The sequence below is a fragment of the Girardinichthys multiradiatus genome, chromosome 17 (assembly GCF_021462225.1).
Source record: "Girardinichthys multiradiatus isolate DD_20200921_A chromosome 17, DD_fGirMul_XY1, whole genome shotgun sequence".
NCBI classification, from domain to species: domain Eukaryota; kingdom Metazoa; phylum Chordata; class Actinopteri; order Cyprinodontiformes; family Goodeidae; genus Girardinichthys; species Girardinichthys multiradiatus.
Genome location: NC_061809.1, coordinates 29,806,502 through 29,833,850, shown reverse-complemented (window position 1 = coordinate 29,833,850; position 27,349 = coordinate 29,806,502). Strand labels below are relative to the sequence as shown.

The following is a 27,349-nucleotide window of genomic DNA, read 5'->3' as shown; positions in this document are numbered from 1 at the left end:
AAGAACCCCTCACCATCCTCAACAACACTGTCTGCTGTGGACTACTTCCGGTTCCTAGGAACCACCATTTCTTGAAACCTGAGATGGTCCTCACACATAGACAATGTTCAGAAGAAGGTCCAGCAGAGACTGTCCTTCCTGCTGCAACTCAAGAAGTTCAACCTTCCCCAGGTGCTGCTGGTCATCTTCTCTACCGCCATCATTCAGTCTGTCCTGTCTTTGTCCATCTCAGTCGGGTTTGGATCATCCACTAAACAGGACCGGTCCAGACTGCAACCAACAATCAGATCTGCAGAGAGAATCATCAGGGCTGACCTTCCCTCCATCCAGGACTTATACAGGTCTAGGGTCAGGAGAAGGACAGCTAGCATCTCTGCAGACCCCCTACACCCTGCACACAAACTGTTTATGCTTTTAACTCCAGGTGGCGCTACAGAGCGCTATCTTCTAAAACCAGCCGCCACAGAGACAGTTTCTTCCCCCAGACTGTTTCTCTGATGAACTCTTGACAGTCAGAGCTCCAGAACAACACCAGGCATACTTGGACTGATCTCACATTATATTCTATTGGAAAGTCAATTGTGTTTATATGTAGATTACATAAGATATTATTTATTATTAAGAGCAAAGTGTACCAGAGTCAAATTCCTTGCTTGTCTGAACAAACTTGGCAATAAAGCTCATTCTGATTCTGATTTATCTTCCAAAGTATATTTTTGATTCTCTTCTATGGGAACACAGTGCCTCCTAGTGTTTAGTTCTGGCAAAACCTGTAAACCAGAATCTACTAAGTTTAAAATGTTAATAACATGAAAGGGTGTGTCACACCCTAATCAGCTAATTAACTCCAAAGACCCGCAAAGGTTTCCTGAGCCTCTAAATGGTATCTCAGTCTGTGTCAGTAGGAGACACAATCATGGGGAAGACTGCTGACTGGACAGATGTCCAGAAGACAGTCATTGACACTCTCCACAAGGAAGTTATTGCATAATAGGTCATTGCTAAAGGAGATGGTTGTTCATAGAGCGCTAAATCCAAGTAGATTCATAGGAAGTTGAGTGGAAGGAAAAAGTGTGGTAGGAGTAGGTGCATCAGCACCAGGGATAACTGTAGGATTGTTGAGCAAAATCTATTCAAGAATGTGGTTGAGCTCCACAAGAAGTGAAGGAGTATTGTCAAGAGGAAGATGAGAGACACCAGAACCAACAATGAAGATGGCCTGAAGGATGCAATAAAAGCAACCTGGACTTCCTGAACACCTCAACAGAACCACAGGTATATCTCCTTCATGTCGTGCCGCATTTATGCATTATTTCATGCAAAAGGAGCAGAGACCCAGTAATGAGTGAATGGAAATTAACCTAGTTTTCAGAAGCCTGACATTTCTGTTTTAAATAGCCTTTTTTATTGATCTGATGTGATAAAGAGACCGAATTCTGTGTTTTCATTCTCTGTAAACCAGAATCACCTGAAGTACAAGAAACAAAGGCTGAAATATTGCCCTTTATGTGATGAATCAATATAATAGAGTTTCACTTTCTCAAATAGGGACAAAAATATTTTACTTTTTCAGGGTGTAATTTTTTTAAATGTACCTGTATACACATATCTTCACCAGCCACTTTATTAGGTACACCTTGCTTGTAGCTGGCGGGAATTAGAGATGGGTTCCCTTCCCAATTAAGGCTAAACAGCTGCAATTACTATGTTATGTGTATTTAAACTGTAAACTGGAGATGTTTAATGTACAGCTCTCTGAGACTTATTGACAGCAGTAACTGAATTCATCCTGATGGTGGCGCTGTTGGTGTTTTTGCCATTCCTTACTAAATCTCAGATCAAGATAAACTGGGATTGCTGCTCGGCTCTCGTTAAGCTCGTTAACCCAGATTAGAATTAGATCTCAGTTTGACAGTAGTGGGCGGGACTAATGTCGTCTAGCCCCGCCCCTTGACCTCAGCCATTGTGGTTGTTTGTCCTATGAGAACTAATGTTAGTGTAAGAGCTGGTGTGTGTGTGTGTGTGCATGTGATTAGGGGGGATTAACTGTTGGCAGTGAGCAGCAGTTTGAGACAACGTGCAGACAGTCGGAGACTCTGACATGTGAGTACATTTCACTCATTTTCACCCTTTGAAGCTGAATGTTGCTGCTCAGATCTTTGGAGATGTTCTTGATTCAGTGAGTCAGTCAATGTAAAAAATATCTTAATCACACCTTTTCAGACTCATGAGGAATTTAAAGTTCAGACTTTTACTAAAATGTTTCATATTTAAGCAGCTAAAGATGACATGATGTTTTGGATCATGTAAAACAATCGTTATTTTTCTTGTCTGAATGTTTTCTGTGAGCTCAAACTGTGATTAAAATGCTCACAGAAGCTGATTTTGTTGACAGCATGAAGAGATTATTCCTTAATGTTCTCCGTCTGAGTTCTCACAGACTTCTAACTCTGTAGGCGCCAACGGATCAGCTGAGGTGAAATGAGCTGAAGGTTACCTTTGACTGTCTGGCCGTTTGATCCCATAAGGAACAGACCTGGATCGCCAGGGTCAGGGTTCAGACCTGTCTGCTGGTTCTGGTGATGACCGAGAGACAGAGAGGCGGTTGTGAGTTGGTGGCTGGTACAGACGGGTCGGCTCTATGTGTGAGCGTCTTTGTTTCTGTCATGTGACCATCTGAGCTGAGAGGAAAGCATTATCTTTTCTATTCTGCAGAAAATCTTTAGATTACTTTTGTGGAAAGTTTGGAAAATTTCCTGAAATTTCTTTGTGTCTCAGGAAGATGTTTAGATGTTATCCCTCCCAGTTAAGAGTTTAGTAATCTAACTGGATGAAAACTTCACAGATTAGAACACAATCTGGACCAAAACCCCAGAAACTTGCTTTTTTCCTGGTGATTATTACAACATAGCAGAAGCAAACACTGAAGCTACTGAACAACCAGCCGGAAACCACTTCATGGTTGGACTTGAATTTGGCTTCGTTCCTCTGGTACTGAAACCAAGAACTGACTCATTTAAATAATAAAAACTGTTTTTATGCACGTATTTCACACTTAAACTTTTTCTCAGCACTTTGTAGAACCACCTTTGGCTGGAGGTCTTTTGGGGGTTTTCTCCACCAGCTTTGAACATCTACAGACTGAAGATTTTCTCAATTCTTCTTTGTAAAACATATCAAGCTCAGTCATACTGGATGGGGAACATCTCATCTCTGAACATCAGTTTTCAAGTTTTGCCACAGATTTTCAGTTGTATTTAGGTCAGGACTTTGACTAGACCATCCTAACACCTGTATCTGCTTTGATCTAAACCATCCATTGTATCTCTGGCTGTATGTTCAGGGTTGTGGTCCTGCTGGGAGGAGAACCTCCACCCCAGTCTCACGTCTTCTGCAGCCTTTAGCTGGTTTTCTTCCAGGGTTGTCTTGGATTTAGCTTCATCCATAATCCCTTCAACTCTGACCAGCTTTCCACAGAATGATGCTGCTACCACCATGTTTCACTATGGAGGTGGTCAGTTCAGATTGTTGGTTTTCCTACACACAAACTGTTGGAAAAAAGAAAGAAAGCTTTTATTTTGGTATCCTCTGAGTAGAGCACCTTCTTCCACATGTCTTCTGTATCTCCCACATAGCTTGTAACTGGAAAACAGCAATCTGGACTTCTACTGGCTTTCCTGGGGCCCATATCATGAATGCACTGCCACAAAGCTTCTTCAAGCTTTACTCAGGACCCCATTACACAGCCATTATGATGGAAAACCAACCCCACTTCACTGCAGAAGAGCTGTTGCACCCTCTCCAACCTGTCAAACTTTTTCAAGTATTGAGGTGGAACACACTGGTTTCTTTAGACGTCCTTGAAGACCTCACACAGACCCCGTGAAGACCTCATGAGGCTCTACAAAGACCTTACAAAGATGCTGCAAAGACCATCTAAGCAATTGTTTTTGTAACACAGTTTTCATCCAGTATGAAGGGGGTATGAGAGAGTGTCTTAAAATGCCATTTGTATAGTCAAAGTCTACCCAGGACTCATCCAATCAGAGCTCAAACTGAGTTAACAGTAAAAAAAAACTACATAAAATCTTTACCAACAATCTGAGTGAACCTTTGCTTTCTTTCCTTTCAGCTGATGTCAGAAGGGGAGCAGGAGCCCATCAGCAGGTGACCCCCTTCCCATGATGCCCTGCAGCTTTGGGGGTTCACCATGGGAGATGAGTCCTACCCAGAATGCCGAGCTCAGGAGCTGTTTGATGAGTTTGTGTCAGCATCGACCTGCAGGGCGGCGCTGCACTGCTTCAGCCAGCTGTGTGAACATCTTCAGCTGGATCACAACACCACTGATAAGCCTCTCTACCAACCAATCAAACAGCGGCTCAACTACTGGAAGGCCAATGCTCTGTGGGCCAAACTGGACCGGAGGGCAGCACAGCAGGAGTACCAGAGGGGCCGGGTCTGCAGCAACATGACCGTGAGTCTTTACAAAGACAAGATGGCTCTGATTTCTGATGCACAGGGTCTCATTTCTGTAATGTTCCACCTTAGACAAACTGTTTCTGATTGGTCAGCTTGTCTCCCCTCTGATTGGTCAGTGTGTGATCATTGGGGCGGGGCCCTGTGGCCTTAGGACAGCAGTGGAGCTGTGCTTCATGGGAGCCCGGGTGGTGGTCCTGGAGAAAAGGGATTCATTTTCCAGGAACAACGTGCTCCACCTTTGGCCCTTCACCATCTATGACCTGCGGGGCCTCGGGGCCAAAAAGTTCTATGGAAAGTTCTGTGCGGGATCCATCGACCACATCAGTGAGTCTGTGACCAGTTTGTTCTGTCTGATGAAAGCAGGTGGATTATAGTGTCAGCATCACCCGTCTCCTGTGTGCAGGTATCCGCCAGCTGCAGCTCGTCCTGCTAAAGGTTGCCTTGCTCCTTGGTGTCAAAGTGCACGTCAATGTGGAGTTCAAACAGCTGGTGGAGCCACCAGAGGACCAGCTCAGAAACAGTGAGGCCTGGGAGTTTGGGGGAAGAGGCTGTTGGGGCGGAAAGTAGAAAACTCAGTTTTTTATGAAGGACACTGGAGGATCTTTATCTCAGTTTTTAGCAGTAAAACGAGTCAAAAAGCCTCAGATTATCATCACAGTTTAAGCTTTTAAATCAAATAAAGTTGCAAATAAAAGTTTCAAAGTTCAGAGTTAATTGCTTGAATCTCAAGTCACATATTTATGAACTGAACTGATTTATCATCCTAACTGTCCTCATGTTCAGAGGAGGGCTGGAAAATGGAGGTGAGTCCGAAGTCCCACCCGGTCAATAAGCTGGAGTTTGATGTCATGATAGGAGCAGATGGACGCAGGAACACGTTGCCAGGTTTGAGAACATTACTGTCTATCCTTCTGCTCCAGCAGTTTGTGTACTGTTCATGATCGGTAGAAGACCCAGATCAGATGAATGTTTCTGACTGTGTGATCAGGTTTCAGGCGAAAGGAGTTTAGGGGGAAGCTTGCCATCGCCATCACAGCCAACTTTAAAAACAGAAACACCTCAGCAGAGGCCAAAGTGGAAGAGATCAGTGGAGTGGCTTTCATCTTCAACCAAAGGTTCTTTCAGGAACTGCGGCAGGAAACTGGTGCGTTTTAACCCACCGCAGCTCTTAAAGAGACATCTGGTGTGAAGTTTATTCTAACCTACACACCTGGTTTCAGGTATTGACCTGGAGAACATTGTTTACTACAAGGATGACACACATTACTTTGTTATGACAGCAAAGAAACAAAGTCTGTTGAACAAAGGAGTCATTCTGCAGGTAAGCAAGACACTAACCTTCACACATTCTCTATCTATCCCTGAATCATCGACATGTAACAATTACACACCTGCAGTCAATCTCTGGGCAACAAGTTCAGTTTCACTGACTTTGTTGATGAGACCTGGACTCACTATAAAGGTAAAAGAGACACGTGGAATCACCTGCAATCACTCTGTTGGTAGAAATCTACCTCTGAGTCATTTTACAGGTAAAAGTCACTTTATGGGTAAGAGTCATGGATCATCTCACTCTACAGGCAAAAATTCAACACCTGGACTCACTGAACAGGTGACAGAAACACCTTAATTTAATGTTCAGGTCTATAGTCAAAGACCTTTATTATTTCTCTAAACTATCCCTGAGTGTTTCTACAAATACAAGTCATTCTTTGAGTGAGTCTACAGGTAACTGTCACACCTGAAATCTGCCTACAGGTAAGAAGATCACAGCTCACTTAGATACGCTTCACTGATAACCACACCTCTAATGGTAACAGAGATACAGTACAAGTCACTCACCTGTAGCCATTCCACATGTAGCAAGCTATGTCTAAGTAATTTCACAGATATAAATCACACACCTGGAGTGTCCAGGTAACAAATACAGCTCGTGTCTCCCTACAAGCACAGCTCATGTTGCTAGTAGTGAGCTATCTTTGAGTGACGCTACAGGTGAAAATCACACACCTGGAGTCTTTTTATATGTAACAATTAAACACATAGACGTCCTGTAGAGGTAACAGTCACATCTCAACTCTGCATCCAAATACAGTCACACCTTTAGCATATCTGTTGCCACAATCCATGACTCATTGTACCAGTGACAGTACCATCTTCAGAACCCATACAGTCAAAAACCACACCTGGAATCAAAGATCAACAAATGTTTGGGTTTGAAGTGTCATAAACCTGTCCTCCTTCAGGACTTTGGAGACACTGAGCAGCTCCTCTCTCGAGGAAATGTGGACCAGGAGGCTTTGCAGGCATATGCCCGTGAGGCCGCTGACTTCTCTACCAATCACCAGCTGCCAATCCTGGACTTTGCCATGAACCATTATGGTCAGCCAGATGTTGCCATGTTCGACTTTACCTGCATGTATGCATCAGAGAACGCTGCCATGATTCGCCAACGGCACGGACACCAGTTGCTGGTCAGTCTGGTCGGAGACAGTCTGCTGGAGGTGAGACAGTTGTCTTCTTGACATCATTCAAGAGCACAGAGACATGAAATCAGTCCAATATGTTTAGAACCTATCTTTCTCTCTGTCTGCAGCCATTTTGGCCGATGGGGACAGGAGTAGCTCGTGGGTTCCTAGCAGCTCTGGATTCAGCCTGGATGATAAGAAGTTGGGCTCAGGGTGGAGCACCTCTGGATGTCCTGGCTGAGAGGTAAGACCCCTCTTGGACAGGACTTACCTACTGCTTTTTCCCTACCTAACGCAGACGTACATCTGTTTGTCACCTAGGGAGAGTTTGTATCGTCTGCTCCCTCAGACAACTCCAGAGAACATGCAGAAGAGCATCAGTCTGTTCACTGTAGATCCAGTGACAAGATACATGAACATCAGCCCTCTGACTGTCACACCTGCTCAGGTGAACACAGTAATTATATGTTGCTGTTTTTAAAATAAATTCATTGAAAACTTTTTATCTTGTCATGTTGATATTCTTTTGGTTTCCAGGTGAAACACCTGGTGGACACAGGCAAAGACCAGGTGCCAAACACAAGTGAAAGCGATATTATCCGGCTGCATTCTCCAAGACTTCTAAGACAAGGTGACTTAACCTTCATAAGCTTTGCTAACTCTAGATGTTCATGTCCAAGCAGTGGATCACAGGCGCAACACCTCCCTCGTATTTGTCTGAGGTGCTCCCAAGCTGGCTATTAGATGTAATCTCTCCACCAGGTCCTGGCCTGTCTTGTGGGTTCAACCTTGGGGCACATTTCTAAAATACCTCCATAGAAATCCATTCAGAAACAATACTGATCCGATGCCTAAAGCACCTCAAGTGGCTCCTTATGAAGCAGCGCTCCCCTCAAACAGCTTATACAGTTTAACTGTCTCAATAACGGGGGCAGCTATGTCACCAGGTTCGTTTTGCCTCTGGTTGGGTCTTCAGAGGCAAATTGGTTCTGGGTGAAACAGAAGTATGATCATTCTACAATGACTTCAGCATTATTGTGCTAAGACTAAGGAGATCAGGGCCTCGTCCTGGAATCAGACCTCAGGGAGAAGCTCAAGTATTCAGTGTCCAGGCCTTTACCCAAGGATATCGGCTGTACACAGCCAGGTGCAATTTCGGCTGGACCATAGATGAAGACAGACCATAGCTGTCCAAACCTTATTACCTGAAACTGGTGTTAGGACGTTCAGATGTCAGTGTTGCAATTCACAGGTGACCCTGTTTTACCACATTACCAGGACTGAACACAATTATTGGCAAATGCTCAGATTTATCTTGAAGCCTAAAGATTTCAGGAAAACAACATTAATATAGTCTGTTTTCTAGGTATCAGATCTTTAATCTGATCGGTCTCTCGTCTCATTTTTCCTTCACAGACTCCTTCTCTCAGTCCAATCAGCTGCTGACTTGGTGTCAGCAGCTGACTCGTGGTTACAGAGGTGTCATAGTTTGTGACCTGACTACTTCCTGGAAGAATGGCCTGGCCTTGTGTGCCCTTATCCACCGATGCCGACCAGATCTGATGTAACCCACCCAAGAGATATGTTTCAAAGTATCTTTGTTTAAAATGCAGGAGACGGCTTGTGTTCTGATCCGAAACCTTGTCCAACCTCAGAGACTATGACTCTCTGGACGAGTCATCAGTGGAGGAAAACGTCCGACTCGCATTTGACATGGCTGAGCGAGAGTTTGGGATTTCTCCTCTCATGACAGTGGAAGAAATGTCGTCTGTGGGAGAACCGGACTCTCTTTCTATGGTGATGTACCTGAGTCAGTTCTACCAGCTGCACAAAGAATCACTGCGCCCTGCTGGTGAGAGTTCACATGGCAACAAGATCCGTTTTTTTTGTTATGCTCAACATGGACCTACCTAAAAGTCAGAAGAGTCCAGTAAACACTGTATCATAATGTTAATCATCACTTGGAGACAGATGTTTGTCCAGGTCAGTAAAACAGCCGGTGTTGGTGTGTGTTTCAGGCTCCCTGATTCAGAATGCTGACCTGAGAGCAGCTCTCATCACTCCAGCTTCTCTCCTCAGCAGACTGGGAGCCAGTCCTTCCAGGAGGAGAAACCCAAAGGTACCAGTGGTTCCTCCTTCTCATGCCTGCTGGCTTCTGTCTCAGATTTAAGGGGGTATTAATCTCCTATCTCTGCAGGAGCATGGAGAGGCTCTGGGCAAAAGGAGAAGGATGAGTCAGGAGTGTGGTGAGCTTCAGGAGGTCAGTGGTCTTTTTGTGTTGGTTGCTTTTAAAAAATGTTTTATACAAAACTGTGACCAGAAACTGTTAAAAAATATATATATTTCTCTTAAACATAAACAAACTTAAATTCCTCCACTTGAGAGTCTTACCCCTGATTCAAAGGGACCATTTGACCTTTTTCTGGTTGAAAAACATGACGCTGGTAGTTGGATGGAGGGATTGGTGGAGGGATGGAGGGATGGATGAACCTGTAACACAGAAGATAAAAATGGTTACAAACCTGAAAGCTCTCTGATGAAGAGATTTTCTCAGATAAATGATCAGATCTTCTCTCTGATCATGCTTTTTGTCTTCCAGTCATGTGACCTTAATGGTGACTTTGATGAGAACTTTGTGGGCGGGACCAGTCGGTCCCGAGTTCGTCTGATGGCCAATCAGCTACAGGCGAAGCTGGACGAGAGCTCTGCAACTTGCATGAGTTCCTCATCTTCCTCAGCTTACGCGCTACGCCAGCAGGTAGGAGCAGTCTGGTTCTTGGTGACTTTCTGTGAATCAATGAACAGGAAACACAAAGTTCTTCTGCATTAACAGCAGACTGGAGCTTAAAATGTTACCTGTTTAAATTTCATTTGCACCAGATATCAAACAAGCAGCATGTTTTTAATATTTACATTCATGTCATTGAAAAACTAAACCTCATATCAACCAGCAGGGGGCGCCGCCCAGCCTCCCTTCTCCTTCAGAGTCTGCAAACCACCAGCAGGTCACTCCTCCTGTTCAGGCGTCGTCATGGAGACCGGTAAAAACCAATAGAGCCCAGTAGAGACCGTCATCCTTCCTCTACCCTGTTAGGTCTCTGATACATCTAAAAAAAAAATAGAAATTTAAACACAAACCATGAAATATTCAGCTTTCCTTTGAAAACTTTAAATTCTATCAGAAACAGTTGTTTTACTGCCTAACCTCCATCTGAGTGTGAAGAGAGATGCTGCTTTAAATTAAAAAAACTATTTTTTAGCTTCTAAATTTCAGATTTGTGTTGCTTTTTATATTTAAGAACATTGTGTGTTTGCTTGGCGATGTGATGGAAAACAGTTATTAAACTACCTACAACTAGAAATTATGAAGGGCCCTAAAATCATGCTGAGACTGGCTGAAAGGAGACATAAATACCTACATCTGGATGGAGAAACTGGACATGTGGAGATGAAACTGGATTCTGAATGTTTCACCGAGTCAGAACCATCATCACATTCTACACTGAACATTCTGTGGAAAAATGTGGATCCTCAAAGTTAAACTGGAAATGGAATCAAAGTGATAACTGGGTCAGTTCAAGCCCAACTTCCCGTGACCTGTTTAAACTTTGTTCGGTGGTTCTGATGGAAAGGATGGCTGAGATATACAGGTCCGACCAGGACTGGGATCATTAAATCTTCATCTAAATCTATGAATTTGTTTTACAATATAAAAACAGTAAAAATTAAATATATACTAATAATATTAGTAATACATACATGTTTGATGTTTAGAACAAATTTAATAATAAATATATTGGTTTAATATATCTCCAATAATTATGTAAAAACTAATAAATAAATAACTATAAATACAAAATATAAAAAACCTAAATGTATGATTTTATAAAAATAGTTTCACTTGTTTTAAAATATATAATAGAACAATTTTTATACAGATAACTGTAAATAATATATACATATTTGACAGATAAATGTGATGTTTTTGCAAAATTTTATTGTGTATATCCAATACCTATATAAAAGATAAAACATACATTTCTTTAAACAAAGTTTAATTTCCCAAAGCCCTGCTGCTCTGTTTGTAATTGACTAATAATCATAATAAAAAACAATAATAATAATAATGTGGTTGCATTAATATAATCTAAACAAGCTTTAAGTAAAGAAAATAATCAGAAAATAAAAAGAAAGACAGCAGAAAGTATATTTACAATTATCCCAACTGAAATCCAACACAGTAAATAAATAAAACACATTTTTTTTAGAGCCATTTTTCGTTAAAGAATTCTGTTTTCACTTTGGGGACATAAATCATAAATGATATAATGTATGTTTGGGTATATGTTGTAGTTTTAGTTAATCAGGTAATACCATGTAATAACCGGGTAATAACACCATTGTTGTCAGGGTAACGACTTGTGAACACTTTTAAATATCTCCTATCAGGAAAAGCTACATGATAACACCGTGATGTTTGGGTGCTACCATGGTTACCTGTGTTACATCTGGGACATAAATGAGCTAAAAACCTGATGATAAATTAAATGTTTTGTTCCTTTCTTACAGTAAAAATAGTCATAATTACATATTTCATTCCCAATTAAATCAACTCCAGGCCTAATTATTGTGTCTGATAAGATGTCATTCTGAGCTCTTCATGACTCTATAGATGGCGCTGTAGCTCAGCGATATGACATGGATATAAACCTAACCTCAGTGAATCAGTCACCAGAACCTGTGAACCCATCTGGGTTTGGGCCAAACTGACGGTTCTACGTTGTCCTGTCTCTGTCAGAAAAAACGAACCTTTCAGCAGGAGCAGATGAGTTTTCGCTTCAGAGAGAGGATCAAGTCTAACTGGGCCTCCAGCAGGGATGAGCAGGTACCGTTTGTGGACGTGACCATGTTTGACCCATCGGGCCTTCCTCTGTTCTGTGTCTTCAAGAGAAAACTGTTGTATCCTGTGGCTACAACCGTCCTCAGCACCGTCCCTGCAGCGACTCAGAGCTGCATGTGATGGATAACAAGCTGAACTTCATGAATGGTTCCTATTGACGGGCCTCAGACCGGCCTGCAGCTGGATCTGGCAGCTTCGTGTGTTTACTGACTGAGCACTTTGTGCAGCCGGACCCAGAAATCCCCAGAACAACATCACAATCAGGGTTTAATTTTATCTTCTACAGCTTCCAGCACAACTGGCGACTGAAATTCAAATCTGCAGAAGAGTCCAGACTGGTTCTTCTCAGGAGTTGGAGCTGGAGCTCAGTGAAGATGGCCGCCACATTGAAACAATCAGTGATCAGACCTGATCGGGTCATTTAGTTTGTGCAGGATAATCATGTTCCTGTCAGAACAGAAACACTGATTGTGTTGTTGAAGGTGGAGGACTTTAGATCTGTTCTAGCTGTGATTTGTCCTCACGTCCCCTCTGTCCCTCTGTTTGTCTGTGTGTCCAAAGTGTCTTCAGATGTACACCGGTGGAGTGAGCTCATTGGCTGAGCAGATAGCCAGTCGTATTCAGCATCAGCAGAGTAGCTTGGTAAGGAGGTTTCTTCATCTTCATGAAGTGGAACAGCTGATGGACCCAGTTTAATATCCAGTTTATTTTCTCTAAATTAGACATAAAAATAAGAGCTCAGCTAAAAAAGCAAATCTAGGCTCAGACAGAATTATGAATTTATACTTGAAAACCATCTGACTGAAGCACCAGAAACATAGAAAGGTTGCAGAGACATAAAAATAAAAGTTAGGTGGTGGGGAACAGACTCTTGGACCCCTGAGTGAACAGAAATGTTACTCATGTGTGACGGTAGAGCAGTAGTGCACTTACTGACCCAAACAGTCCAGGCTGCTTTGATAGCAGCCTTCAGGTCATCTGCCTTGTTGGTTCTGGTGAAAGGCATGAGAAGACCCCTTTGCAGTTTGTCACCATGTGGAATACCTGGTTCTATAAGGTACTGACTCAGGGGGCTCAAAACAAATGGACTCCACACTTTTCAGAAACCACAAGTCATTTCCCTTCTCCTTCCCAGTTATGTAGTTCTTACTGCGTCCTTTGGTAGTTCATCTTCAGTTGTAATTTCTTTCAGTTGTTCTTTTGTTTTCTTTGAACCTTCCTTTGTCTTGGATCCCGTTTTTGTCTCTCTTCTTTGTCCTCCTGTCCTTGTGTCCAATCAGTGTGTCTCCGTCCCTGCAGGTCTCTGTCAGCAGTGACGTCTGTTTCTTCTGTAAGCAGAGGGTCTATGTGATGGAGCGTCTGAGCGCAGAGGGTCTGTTCTTCCATCGCAGCTGTTTCCGCTGTGGCTCCTGCAGCGCCCCCCTCAGGCTGGTTTCCTACAGCTATGACCAGGACAGCGGTCAGTTCACCAACATCCTCCATCCTGTGTATGGAGGATGGAGTTTAGACTGTTTTAAATGTAGACAGCATTAAATATGATCAGTTCAGACATACTCTTCCCAACAAGATCAATGTTCTTAGATCCTTCAGAAATCAACGTGGAGAAACTTGAAGGCCATCCAGAACCAGCCTGAAAGGGTTCCTCTGTCTCACAGGGCTGTCCCACTACTTTCCCAAGTTACAGGAAGCATTACCCAGAACTTACAGGGTACTTTTCCAAACTCACACCTTGCTTTCCAAAACTTTTAGGTTAACTTCTAGAGCTAACCAGGTACTTTCCCAAACTTAGAGGTTAATTTTATATACTTACAGTTTACCTTTTTTGACTTCCTGGTTCCTTCTCCAAACTTACTGTTAACTTTCTTATACCTATAAGGTACATCACAAAGTATTTCCAAGGTAAATTCCCAGACCTTGCAGTCTTTACCAAACTTACAGGAAACACTCCAAGAACCTACAGGCTACTTTCAAGGGTACTTTCCCAAAACCACATTACTTACCTAAATTACACGATGCTTCCATAAATGTACAGGTTACTTTTCCAGATTTACCAGAGTATATTCCCTAACTGTGCACGATACTTTCACTACTTTTACAGGATACATTACTCAGAACGTACAGGGTACATTCCAGGGTACTCATACTTTACTGAGATAGTACAGAGTATATACCCTCAATACTCAAACATACGAGTTACTTTTTCAGACTTAAAAGCTTTCCTGAACTTACAGGGTACTTTCTCATTGTACAGGTTACTTTTCCAAACTAGATTACATTGCCTGAACGTTCAGTGTACTTGACCAGAACCTACAGGGTACTTCTCTGTAAGTTCTGGCAGTGTATTCCTTACGATCTTGATAATATATATTATGAGTTTGGATTAAATTTACAAAATATTACTGTCCTAAACTCACAAATTACTTTCCCAAGCTTTTCAACTCACTAAGAGGACTGAAACTCGGCTTGTTTGTTATCAGTTCATCTGAAACCTAGATTATTAATTTCAAACAGAATCAGCAACATTTTAATCTGATCTAATTCTTCATGTTTGTTTGTTTTGAATTTAAGAAGTGACGAAGCAGCAGCCAGCAGCTGTCTGAGGACCTGCAGGCATAATAAGAGGTCCACTGTGAAACACGACATTAGATAAACAGTAATCTGACAAACCAGGCCTAAAATAAGAATCATAAGCAGTGCATAATCTGTCAAATATGTACCACCACATCAGTTACTTTTACATTTAAAAACATGAAGAAACGTGCTTCATTCTGAGATGAGGCTGAGAGATTTCAATTCAATTCAGTTTTATTTATAAAGCGCCAATTCACAACACATGTCGTCTCAAGGCTCTTCACACAGGGTTTGGTATGGTGCGGGGTTGTTGGGGAGATTAGATTAAACTACTGAGTGTTAAAGTTTGGCCATTTTAGAATGGGCCACGTGTAGGAGCACTAAGTAAAATGATGAACTGATAAAGTGTGTCCATCTAGAGCCCACTGATGGTCATTGTTATACTAAAAACCACAACGATCTGGATACGTCTCTGTCAGACTGATTATAACCATTGGAAAAGAGAAGGGGTCATACAGGCAGCAGAAATGGAGGGTGTGTTTGGACCTCAACCATAACTGAGCCGGTTTAGGCTAAACCTGACTCCTCCTTACTCCACCCAACAGGGAGGGAGGAAGGCTCCCTCCCTGATAACCTAAGCCACTCTAACTATAAGCTTTATCAACAAGGAAAGTTTTAAACCTAGTCTTAAAAGTAGACAGGGTGTCTGCCTCACGGACTAAAACTGGGAGCTGGTTCCACAGGAGAGGAGCCTGATAACTAAAGGATCTGCCTCCCATTCTACTTCTAGAGACTCTAGGAACCACCAGTAAACCTGCAGTCTGAGAACAAAGTGCTCTGTTAGGAACATATGGACCAATCAGATCTCTGATGTATGATGGAGCTAGATCATTAAGGGCTTTATATGTGAGGAGGAGAATTTTAAATTCTATTCTGGATTTAACAGGGAGCCAATGAAGGGAAGCTAAAATAGGAGAAATATGATCTCTCTTTTTAATTTTCATCAGAACTCTTGCTGCAGCATTTTGAATCAGCTGAAGGCTTTTAACTGCATTTTGTGGACATCCTGATAGTAAAGAATTACAATAGTCCAGCCTTGAAGTAACAAATGCATGGACTAGTTTTTCAGCGTCACTCCTGGACAGGATATTTCTAATGTTGGCAATGTTCCGGAGGTGAAAGAAGGAAATCCTAGAAACCTGTTTAATATGGGATTTAAATGACATGTCCTGGTCAAAGTTAACACCAAGGTTTTTTACTTTATTACTGGAGGTCAATTTAATGCCATCCAGGTTAAGTGATTGACTAAGCAGTTTCTTTTTTAAAGACTCCGGTTCAAAGACGACAACTTCTGTCTTGTCTGAATTTAGAAGCAGAAAATTTAAAGTGCACGGTGGCGCAGTTGGTAGCACTGTTGCCTTGCAGCAAGAAGGTCCTGGTTTCGATTCCTGGCCAGGAATCTTTCTGCATGGAGTTTGCAAGTTCTCCCTATGCATGCGTGGGTTCTCACCAGGTACTCCAGCTTCCTCCCACAGTCCAAAGACATGCCTGTTAGGTTAATTGGTCACTCTAAATTGCCCTTAGGTGTATGAATGAGTGTGTGCTTGGTTGTTTATGTGTTGCCCTGCGACAGACTGGCAACCTGTCCAGGGTGTACCCTGCCTCTCGCCCATAGACTGCTGGAGATAGGCACCAGCTCCCCCAAAACCCACTATGGAATAAGCGGTAGAAAATGACTGACTGACAATTTAAAGTCATCCAAGTTTTTATGTCTTCAAGACATGCTTGTAGTCTATCTTACTGGTTGGGCTCATCAGGATTTATGGATAAGTAAAGCTGAGTATCATCAGCGTAACAGTGAAAATTTATCCCATGCTGCCTGATAATTTGACCTATTGGAAGCATATATATAGTAAAGAGAATTGGCCCAAGCACTGAACCCTGTGGTACTCCACAATTAACCCTGGAGTTTAAAGATGATTTATCATTTACATGAACAAACTGGAATCTGTCAGACAGATAAGATTTAAACCAGCCTAGCGCTGTTCCCCTGATCCCTACAGCATATTCCAGCCTTTCTAAGAGAATATTATGGTCGACTGGATCAAATGCAGCACTGAGATCTAACAGAACCAGAACAGACACAAGTCCATTATCTGAGGCCATAAGAATATCATTAGTGACTTTCAGCAGAGCTGTTTCAGTGCTATGATGAGCTCTGAAACCTGACTGAAACTCTTCAAACAGGTCATTGTTGTATAAATGTTCACACATTTGATTAGCAACTATTTTCTCAAGAATTTTAGATAAGAATGGAAGATTGGATATAGGTCTGTAATTTATTAAGTCATCTCGATCAAGTGAAGGTTTCTTAAGTAAAGGTTTAATTACAGCTACCTTAAAAGCCTGTGGTTCTGATCCATTTACTAAAGATAGATTAATCATATCTAAAATGGGGCTGGTAATCAGAGGAAACACTTCCTTAAATAATTTGGTTGGGATTGGGTCTAACATACAAGTTGAAGGTTTAGATGAAGCTAATATTGCTGATAACTCAGGAAGCTTCACCGGATCAAAACAGTCCAAACACAAATCAGGTTCTACAGTTATTTCCAAAGTTGTCTCACTTGCTGAGGATGAAGTAATCATCTTTGGGAGTATGTCAAAGATTTTCTTTTTAATAGAATCAATTTTATTTAAGAAGAATCCCATAAAGTCATGACTGCTGAGAGCTAAGGGAATGGATGGCTCAACAGAGCTATGACTCTGAGTAAGTTTAGCAACTGTACTAAAGAGAAACCTAGGATTATTCTTGTTCTCTTCTATTAATGATGCGAAATAAGCTGTTCTAGCTTGGCAAAGTGTCTTTTTATACAACAGTAGGCTATTTTTCCAGATTAAGTAGGAATCCTCTAGGTGTGTAGAGCGCCATTTTCTCTCCAATTTTCTAACATTGTGTTTTAAAGTATGTAGTTCTGAATTAAACCAGGGAGCTAGCCTCCTATGAATAATTACCTTCTTTTTCAAGGGGGCTGCATTGTCTAATGCATCACGCAATGATGAAGTAACACTATGAACAAGAGAATCAATTTGTGAAGGGGCAGAAACAAAATTATTGCCCTCCACTGTGTTTTTCTGTGATAATGAGGAAATTAAAAGTGGAACAGATTCTTTAAAGGTTGTTACAGCATCGTCTGATAATGATCTACTATAATGAAATATTCTTTCAGGTGTTGAGTACTCGGTCAAATTAAACTCAAAGGTTATTAAAAAATGGTCAGACAGGACAGGGTTATGAGAGAATATTATGTCTTTACACTCAATGCCATATGTCAGCACAAGGTCCAGAGAATGAAGACAAAGGTGGGTAGGTTTGTTAATGTTTTGAGCAAAGCCAATTGAGTCTAAGATAGCATTAAACGCTAGATTTAGGCTATCACTTTCAGTGTCAACATGAATTTTAAAATCCCCCACTATAATAACTTTATCTGTATTTAACACTAAATCAGATAAAAGGTCTGAAAACATTTCTGTTGATCTGTGCTGCTAAGATAGAGTTCTGTTGTGGTACCTGGACCTCCATTGTTCTGCTGTGGTACCTGGCTTCAAACTATAGAAAATAATACAGTAATTAGATAAGATTTGAGTCATTGTATAAATAACTATGAAGAACCCTCATCATATGTTTATAATGAAACAAGTGCACAGTGGTTAGAGCAATGGGAATGAAATGGTTTGTTTATGGAGAACAGTCCAGAACTTTTTTTAACTGGATCTCACTTCAGCCTTCCACACAGCTGATAATGTGGGAGAAGAAAGTTTCCTAATTTAAAAATGATGAACTGGTTTCCTCTCAAAGCTGACACGGGGGACCTTTATTCAGGACACATCTCTGAATATATCTTCATACGAAATCCCAAAGAATCCCACAATTCTTTACATGAGTCAAGATACATATACAACAGTCTTATCATTGTTGTGTATGTGAGACTTTTTGACCAATCAGATGTACCTTTCCAATTACGTACATTTTGGCCAGCAAACATCTACAGGAAATCAAATTGGTCTATGTGACAGTTATATCATAATAATCTTATTAACTTATCTGGACCGCTGAACTCTAATGTCAAAGCGACCTGGCAGGATTCAGGATATCATGAGTGTTTCCAGCTGGACTATTTCTATCCAGCCTACAACTTCACTTCTACAATAACAGGTCCATCAGTCATTCCTCACGCCAAGAACTTTCACTTATGTAATTTGTTCCCAGACAGGCCTTGCATGCATGCTGCTCCGAGTGACCTTTCCCTTATGCCCAAAACAATCTACACAGAATTCATTTTACATATGGTAAAAACAATAGTAACACTTTTAATCTACTAAACAAAGCTTTAAGCTTCCACAAAAACATCCTGACTGAAAAGTGGGCGGGATTGACCAGTTCTGTGCTAAATTGGTTCAGATTTCATTTGGCAGACTGGGACCACTTTGTGTCATTTGGTAATTCTAAATGTAAGTGAACAAATATCACATTTGGGGTTCCTCAAGGCTTCCTTCTAGAGCCACATTCTCTGTGTGTTTGGATACCTTTCCATTACAACCAGTTTGAGCTTCCGAAGCTGGACCAAAGCATGCAAATGAACCTGCCATGATAAAATCCTCAGTTATCTGCTTTTCCATCCTTGGAAGACGTTTCACAAGTTTTACCCTCTGCAGAGCTGGAGTCTTCCAGAATCCATCTGCACAGTGTGAAAGGTAGGTCTAGATCGGATTTTTTGACCCTGCAGAGTCCCTTCAGGATTCCTGCTGCCTGATTTCATGCCTGTCGCTCCAATAACCTGGTAGCAGTCACATGATGTTGTCATGGGGCCAGCCTGGAGCCTCATCTCTGCACATCTGTGAGGTTTCGATCTGAAAATCTCTGAAAGCCCGGCAGCCAATCAGGGCTCAGAGGCCACATGACCTCAGTTTGAAGCAGAAATCTGTTTGAATGCAGCTATAAAACCCATGTAGCTCTGTACCTGCGCTGATGGACAGTGGATTCCTGACTCTGTCCTCCGTCTTTCCCAGGGACGTTTCACTGTCTGCAGTATCCCGACTGTGAGCTGGACGCTCCCACGCCGAGGAAGAGGCCAACTCCGTCTGCCTCACTTGGAACATCGACGGTGAGGAAAAACTGAGTCTGACTGCAGGTGTGCACCAGAATCACAGGATGGTTCTGGTGCAGGTGATTGCTATGGTTACAGGAGACGGATCCCTTAATGCACAGCAGCGTCTATTGTTATTTTATTCTCTCTGTAAGTCGTCTAACGATGTAACTGCAGTAATTCTGCATCTCTTATTGTTTTTCAGCCGTCTCTGTCTTCAGCTCCTTCCCTCTCTGACTCTCTGACCGAGCGGCGTCGGTCTTCAGGTGAGCTCGCCACACCTTCCCCATCAGTCTTCATATCTGTTCACACTGAGGCTGCTCCTTTAAAAAAACCGAATCAATGTGGGCTTTAGTGTGTGTGTGTCTGTGTGTGTGTCTGTGTGTGTGCGTGGCTGCGTGGGTGTGTCTGCAGCTGCTTCTGTGATGATGGCGACACCGGAGAGGATCGAGCTGGAAAACTGCAGGAAGGAGGAGCTGCAGGAGAAGCCCGAGGAAGTCTCGGAGGAGGTCCTGAACCGATTCAACCTGAGCGTGGACGAGGGTGTGCGTGTCAGGTGAGGTGAGGGCCGGAGCGGTACGGAAGGCCAACAAGGCCAAAAATCTGTTTCATTAGATCCACATTCTAAGTCTGACTTCAACAAGTCAAAAATGTGAAATATAAAACTTCAAAAATATTAATCAGATCATTAGAATGTATAGTGGCACTTTAACTGGAAAATATGGAAGGTCATCAACGCCAAACGTGTCGTAGAAAAACTTTTTAAAATTTAAAACTTACATTGAAAGGTGTAATTTAAGTTAAAACGTTTATTACAAAACAATTTATTGAAAGAAATTCAAAATCATTTTTACTTATTGCAATTTAGCAATAAAACATTTTTATTATGCCCTGCCCTGTGATGGACTGGCGACCTGTCCAGGGTGTACCCCGCCTCTCGCCCATAGACTGCTGGAGATAGGCACCAGCTCCCCCGTGACCCACTATGGAATAAGCGGTAGAAAATGACTGACATTTTTATTATTTTATTTATTACATTATTTTACAATAGTTTATACAGTTATGCTTCTAAGGTAAACTTAAAGTAACACATTTCACTGTTAGAAAATGTATTTTAAAAAATGTTTAATTCAGACTTTAAATGAAAACTTGAATTGTAACAAAGATCAGGGACAAATAATTCTCTGAAACTTTATTAACAGAGTCTGATATGATGTAAACTTTCTCTTTTCAATCACAAAACCTTCCAGTGACTTTTCCAGTTTCCATAAAATATGAAGATGTTGACCATAAATGTCAAGATTATTTATATAAAGTATTTTAAAACTGAAGATCAATTCTTTAAATCCATTTTTTTATTATTATTGAGGAACGTCTCTTTCTGTGTGTTTTTTGGGGAAATGTAAAAGATTTTATTACTTCATAAAACAAACATTTAGTTATGCTGTTAAAACCAGATTCTTCTGTCTGAAATTTGGAAAAGGTCAAATTTAAGGGAGTATTTTACAGTAAAAACAAGACTTTTGAGATTTTTTGGGTGATTAATTTATCTTTAAATCCCAATTTATCTTTGAAAACTGGAAATGATTTCCAATTTCCAGGGAAAGTATAAATAAATAATAAATAAAAGAAATCATGTTTTATTAATAGGGTCTCAAAATGTGAATCTAGATTTCAGTACAAAGTTATTTATAAATGAAAGCACTGTATGAATTTCTACTTCCTAAACAGTTTAGAAGCTGTTCAAATTAGTTCAGTTACAGTAAAATATGAAATTACAAAGAAATATATTGATATTTTTATTAAATACTTCAAGATTTTAAGAATTTTCTTTAAACTTTGTAAATTTAGCAAAGACCTCCTCCCTTCTGTCTGTTTCCTGCTTTCAGTTCAGAGGAAGAGGAGGGTGAAGAAGGTCCTGGATGTGTTTCCTCACAGGAGGCGACATCTGCATGGAGGGAAACTCTGCTCCCTCTGAGAGGTGAGGAAGAGGAGGAGAGAGAAGAGAACGAGTCCAGCGACGGTAAGTTCAAGTCAGTTTCTGTGTTTGCAGCCTCCGTTTACTGTGTGTGTGTGTGTGTGTGTGTGTGTGTGTTGCTTCATGTGATGTATCTTGTGTCGCCCCCTGCTGGTAGAGGGGGAGTACAGCCCCTGGGAGATGGAGCGCCGCTCGGGTCTCTGGCTCCTGTTAGAGGAGGAATCAGGTAGAATCCAGACCAACTAAACTCCAGTAAAAACAAACCTACAGATAAAAATCACTACAAAACAGAAAATACTCTTTATGCCTCATATCAGCTTGTAATTTAGCATCTAACACTTCTAATTGCTTCCATTTTTACATATTAATAGGTAAATTTATGTGAATAAATTCAGCACCAGACATGCAGGCCTCTAAACTTCTTGTGGTCTTCAGATTAGCTCCAGAATCGTGCTTATGAGCTTCATGGAATGGGTTTCTATGGGTGAGCAGCTGCATCCAAGCCTTCATCACCAAGTGCAAAGCATCAGATGGAGTGTTTGGTGGAGGGGGGATTATGCTGAGGGGTTGTTTTTCAGGTGCTTGGCTTCGGCCCTTAGTTTCAGTGAAAGGAACTCTGAATGCTTCAGCAGACCAAGAGATTTTGGACAATTCTATGGTCCCAACTTCCTGGGAACTGTTTGGCGATGACCCCGCCATCATCCAACATGACTGTGCACAAAGAAAGGTTTGGTGTGAATGAGCTTGACTGGCCTGCAGAGAGTCCTGACCTCAACCTGATAGAACATCTTTGGGATGAATTCGAGCGGAGACTGAGAGCCAGGCCTTCTCATTCAATGAGAATGGTCAAACATAAACACACCTGAACCTTGTGGACAGCCTTCCCAGAGGAGCTGAAGCTGTTATAGCTACAAAGGTCATATTGAACCCTATAGATTAAGAATGGGAGGTCACCTAGGTTCATATGGGAGTCGAGGCAGGTGAGCGAATACTTTTGGCAATATAGTTTATGTACAAAAAATAAACAATATAAAAGAAGAAATGAGAACAAAATGCATTGAAAATGATAAGATCCATTTTTGTTTGTGTGCGTTTTAAATAACTCTTTTTATTTGTTAGTAATAATATGAACCCACCTAATAATTTATTATGTTTTAATTTTATATTTATTTTGTTTAATCTTTCTGTTATTCGGTATTTTTATTCAAACATCTGTATTCACAGATTTGCTGTGATTTCTTTCCTCGTTTAGTAAATCCAGATCCTGTTCTTCGGTTTCTCTCTGGCTTCCTGTAACTTTGGGAAGTTTTGGTCTGTTCTTCCTTAAATGAGATGATTTCTCACTTTTAGTTTTTATTTCTGCCCTCAGAGCTGGAGTTTTCTCCTTACACCTCTCGCACACCTGTGCAACATGGCTCCGCCTCCAGCCTGCAGCCCTGTATCTCCTGCTCTCCATCTCCCTCTATAACTCCGCCCACTGCACCGACGCCCTCCACTGCCTCCTTCGTCACCTCACCAGACTCCACCCCTGACTCTGACATAGCCAAAGCTCCTCTGTCACCTGTCATCGTCATGGAGACGACAGCAAAGAAAGGACCTACAGCAAGGGGGCGGGGCTCGTTTGATGACATCACACCTGAACTGCCACAGAAGAAGGCCCTCCTCCAGCAGGAGGATTCAAAGGTGCAGAGAGAAGAAGAAATGTCAGATGGTGTGATGATGAGAAGGAGGCACAGAGAAGCTCAGAGTCTGCCCCCCAGCCTCCTTCTACCTTTTGGATGTGGAGCTTTCCTTCTCCACCTGAAGGAGAAGCTCAGAGAGGCTCCTCCCCCTGCGCAGGTGGAGTTTGGTGGAGGTGGAGCCAGAGGCCTGCTCAAGGCAGTGATCCCTGGAAACAGAGAGAATCAGAAAAGGAGGGGCGGGACGTTACCTGCAGAGAAGCCAAGGGGGTTACCAGCCAATCAGAGGAGAGTTCCAGGTGACGATGCAATAAGAAACAAAGTGATGTCACAGTGACGATGTAATAACTATACTTCCTATGTCCTAAATTGGCAGGAGAGGAATCGGATCTGGACTCATTGACGCTGCTCCAGAGATGTTCGCTGAAACCCAGGAACAACGTGAGAGACCACCTGACACAAACCAGCCAATCAGTGACGATGACCAATGAACAAATTAGAAATCATCAAATGTTTGTAACTTGACATGAACAGGAAGTGGGTGGAGCCACCCAGCTCCTACCTCCACCTCTATTAGTGTTTTAATAATGACAGAGGGATCAGACTACCACCTGGATTCACACAGACTGTAGTGATGTAATAATGGAGTAGTGCTGCTACATGGATCAGACTAGTACCTGGAATCAGACTCTGGTGTCCTGATCTTTGCAGCTGCAGTTGGAGTTGTTTGAGCTGGTGTCTGAGCTCCAGAAAGTTAAAGTGGAGGGAGAGGAGGAGGAGGAAGAGGAGAACCAGCCGGTAGGAACTAACACATTATTCCAGTGATGGTACTTTGGTTTGAGATGTCAACCCCAGACCTTAAAGCGTCAGACCTTCATTAGTCTTTCCATCACGTTGACTGTTTTCTGTCCCCCTTGTGCCCACTTCCTGTCTCTCAGCAGGCATACGTTCCTCACGCTCTGGCGTTCAGGCGATCGTATGGAGTCAAGGCACGTCTGGTCCCTCCATCAGATGTTAGAAATTCAAGAATTCAGGTCTTAACTACTTTCTTTAAATGGTTTGTTTCAGAGGAAACCCTTGAAGGACAGAGTCCAAGACTCTGATGGACAGTCCTCGTGTCCCACAGAGGTCGTGGGAGTCCTAACCCAGCCCAAGGAACCATCCAGTTTGAGCATGAGGGAGACCATGTTCCAGAAAGAGCGAGAGGATGAAGACGAAGACCTGGACACCAAAATAACTCGACGGGTTCAGAGAGCTGCCAGGAGACAGGCCAAGAAGGATCAGTTGAAGAGACTGCACAAGGCTCAGGTGAGTGTACCTGAGGACAGGAATGGTCCAGATCCAGATCAAAAGGGTCCATCATGGTATCTCTGTTTCAGATGATCCAGCTGCAGCTGCAGCAGGTGGAGGTGAAGCAGAGAGAGCTGGAGGAGAGAGGTGTGATGGTGGAGAAAGCTCTGAGAGGAGAAGCAGGTCAAAGCCAGCACTGATATGTTTAATATGGAAGCAGAACTCACATCTGAACACAACTGTGTCCTAATAAAATCCAAAATAAACCCAGTCAGAACCCATGTGCTTCTACCAGAACCTTCTTGACTCACCTGTTTCTACCTGAATTCATCTTAGTTTTACCAGGAATTTACCTGAACACACCTGATTGTCAGCTCACCTGAATGGAGCTAAATCAACCCGTTTCCTACCTGAACTCACTTAGTTTCTGTTCCTGACAGACTACTGGGAGGATTCCAGCCATGGTCCAGACATGGAGCTTCACCTGGGAGGTCAGTTTCCTGTCCGGTTTCCATGATGATGGAGTGAACTTCCTGACGCTTTAATCTGCTCACATGTTGAAACATGCTCTGTAACTGCAGGACTGGGTAAAGTGGACAATCTGAATCTGATGCAGCAGTGGTTCCAGCTGGTCCAGCAGAAGAACTCTCTGGTCCGATATGAATCTGAACTCATGATATTGTAGGTATCTCAGACTGCCTGGAGATGCTCCTGCAGCAGGCTGAGGTGAATCAGAACCAGGTGGACCTAAATGTTTTTCTGTTTCTAGTGCTCGTGAGCTGCAGCTAGAAGACAGACAGAGTTGCCTCCAGCAGGAGCTCAGAGAGAGGATGGCAGTGGATGGTGAGGAGACTGGAACAGAGCTCGAGTTCTGATCCAAAGTGGTGATGTCTGTGTGAGTTTAACAGTCTGTGTTAAATACGAACGTCTTAGATCACCTGAAGGATGAGGAGCAGCTTGCTGAGGAGCGCTTGATCTTGGAGGAGATGCTGGAGGTGGTGGAACAGAGGGATGCTCTGGTGTCTCTGCTGGAGGAGCAGCGGCTGCTGGAGAGACAGGAAGACCAGGACCTGGAGCAGGTCTTGATGGCCGGAGGACTAGCACTCAGCTGGACCTGAAGGAACTGGTGTGAACTAGACTGTTGAAGACTCAGCAGATGCAGAAACTGAATACAGATGCAATTCGACAGAATGCAGTCAGAACCAAATCCTACCAGAACTGAACGGGATCTGATGGAGCTGCTGGGTCTTGCTAAAAGTGATCAAGTTCTGTTGGCTGTTTCTGGATGAAGTAGGCGAAGCATGTTTGTGTCCACCTCCAACGTATCTGTGGTTCTGGTTCTGTAACTCTTTAAAAAAAAGGAGCCGCAGTTTAATCAGGGTAGCTGCGGCGCCAAAAAACGACTGGACCCTAACAGGACTTCACTGACAGTAACATTTTAATGGTGTCGGTCCAATTTAAATCTGATCTGATCTGTGTTTCCTGAAGCTCTTTGAATTATCTTCATGAACAATAACTAAATAAAACATATTTGTTTGAAATATATGAATATGAAATGATCCAAAAGGCAATGAATAATAAGAGATAAATAATCCTGGATTATTCCATCTTTATTCCAGTTATTTTGGCACCAAACAGCAGAAGGAAGCAGTTCAGACTAAATTCATTGTCAGTAATCTGAGTTTGGGATGTTTGCTTAACATGTTGATGACAGGAAGTGATCTCACCATCATGAACATCATGTGACCTGAGCTCCAGTGTTGGCTGCTGATCACCTGTCTGCCTTATTTCCTCATTAATGTATGAATTCTGATGGATCTAACAAAGTTCTGACTTCATGTGTTGTTTAATAAAGACTGAGGTTTTCTGCTTATGCTGTCGGGTTCACTGCATGTTCACTTCTTCTATGGTTTTAGAACCGAACTCAACCAGCCTTAAAATGTACATGGTACAAACCTGATTAACCGTGCAAGCAGCAACAAACCTGAAAATGTTCTCATTATGTTCTTGTAAATTCTGTTAAGTTCTTGAAGTTTGAACCAGAAACTTCTAACATGTGCCTCCTGCTGGTTGTTTTGGTTTTTGCACCATTCAGCTCCATACTTTGAATTAAAATGTCCTACTAATATGAATATCCACACAGCATGATGCTGCCAACACTGTGCTTCAATGCCAGGAAGACTTTTTTTAGGATGATAAAGTTTTAATTTAAACTCCAACATAAATTGTTTTTAGCAGCTTCAGGGAGGCTTTTCTTCCCTCTTCCTTAAGCTGGTCCTGATGAGGTTCATCTTGCTTCATGTCCATGTAGATGCTCCAGTCTCAGCTATAACGTTCCGTAGGGATATTTTCAGCCTTTTTATATTCTAGTTTTCTGGTCTGTTTAGCTGTTTACCGAAAACAGATTTTATTTTTTCATTTAACCAGTTGGCCCATTATAATAAAATTTGTTTTCTGAGGGAGACCTGACCAACAAAGCTCTCTGTTCTACAAAGAGAAGCCAGGTGCAAGTGTTTAAAGATGTTAAAGATGTATTCAAATAACCAGAGCTGTTGTCTCCCATTATGAATAATGATGTGATCGGTCCTTTAAGTTCTTTCCAAAATATAGTCACAGCAAAATAGTCAGAAATGGCAGCATAGGTTTTTCCAGGCTCCATTTTAATAATAAACATCTAAACTTCAGGTTTTCAACTAAATGCCCCAAACAGTCTGAAAGAAAGACCATCATCCAGCCAAGCATCTGTAGGATGATGCTCTCTCAGAAAGAGGTACCCCTGATTAAGAAACACCAACAATATCTGAGATGTAGAAAACATGATTTAGTTTTATTCACAT

General features: G+C 42.1%; 1 protein-coding gene across 24 annotated transcripts; it reads left to right on the top strand.

The window, feature by feature from the left end:
* Positions 1-466: 466 nt before the first annotated feature.
* Positions 467-26,385, top strand: LOC124883380 (protein-methionine sulfoxide oxidase mical3b-like). 24 transcript variants are annotated; one of them, XR_007042186.1, is made up of 36 exons: positions 482-2,103; positions 2,457-2,645; positions 4,133-4,474; positions 4,596-4,803; positions 4,883-4,999; positions 5,263-5,364; positions 5,468-5,623; positions 5,700-5,800; positions 6,726-6,983; positions 7,076-7,191; positions 7,269-7,395; positions 7,485-7,578; positions 8,364-8,511; positions 8,603-8,799; positions 8,966-9,066; positions 9,145-9,207; positions 9,547-9,705; positions 9,899-9,988; positions 11,746-11,832; positions 12,409-12,489; positions 13,147-13,306; positions 19,489-19,583; positions 19,771-19,831; positions 19,980-20,121; positions 21,455-21,588; positions 21,701-21,769; positions 22,913-23,521; positions 23,599-23,663; positions 23,934-24,020; positions 24,161-24,211; positions 24,291-24,530; positions 24,602-24,659; positions 24,953-25,003; positions 25,094-25,164; positions 25,282-25,355; positions 25,446-25,520. XR_007042186.1 is itself a non-coding variant. In XM_047390494.1 (36 exons), the coding sequence occupies exons 3-36, from the start codon at positions 4,211-4,213 to the stop codon at positions 25,628-25,630; spliced, it is 4,650 nt and encodes a 1,549-aa protein (XP_047246450.1). In that variant the 5' UTR covers positions 487-2,103; positions 2,457-2,645; positions 4,133-4,210; the 3' UTR covers positions 25,631-26,385. The 24 variants fall into 24 exon arrangements, 18 of the variants coding, with proteins under 18 accessions (XP_047246464.1, XP_047246463.1, XP_047246450.1 ...); XR_007042185.1 differs by having other exon boundaries at positions 483-2,103; positions 24,602-24,695; XM_047390494.1 differs by having other exon boundaries at positions 487-2,103; positions 25,094-25,193; positions 25,446-26,385.
* The last annotated feature ends 964 nt before the right edge of the window (positions 26,386-27,349 follow it).

Coding starts and splice junctions, on each gene's coding strand:
- LOC124883380 (XM_047390490.1), top strand. CDS start 4,211: ATGGGAGATGAGTCCTACCCAGAATGCCGAGCTCAGGAGCTGTTTGAT. Junction 8,512..8,602: donor CGATGCCGACCAGATCTGAT/GTAACCCACCCA, acceptor GTCCAACCTCAG/AGACTATGACTCTCTGGACG. Junction 9,067..9,144: donor CCAGGAGGAGAAACCCAAAG/GTACCAGTGGTT, acceptor CTATCTCTGCAG/GAGCATGGAGAGGCTCTGGG.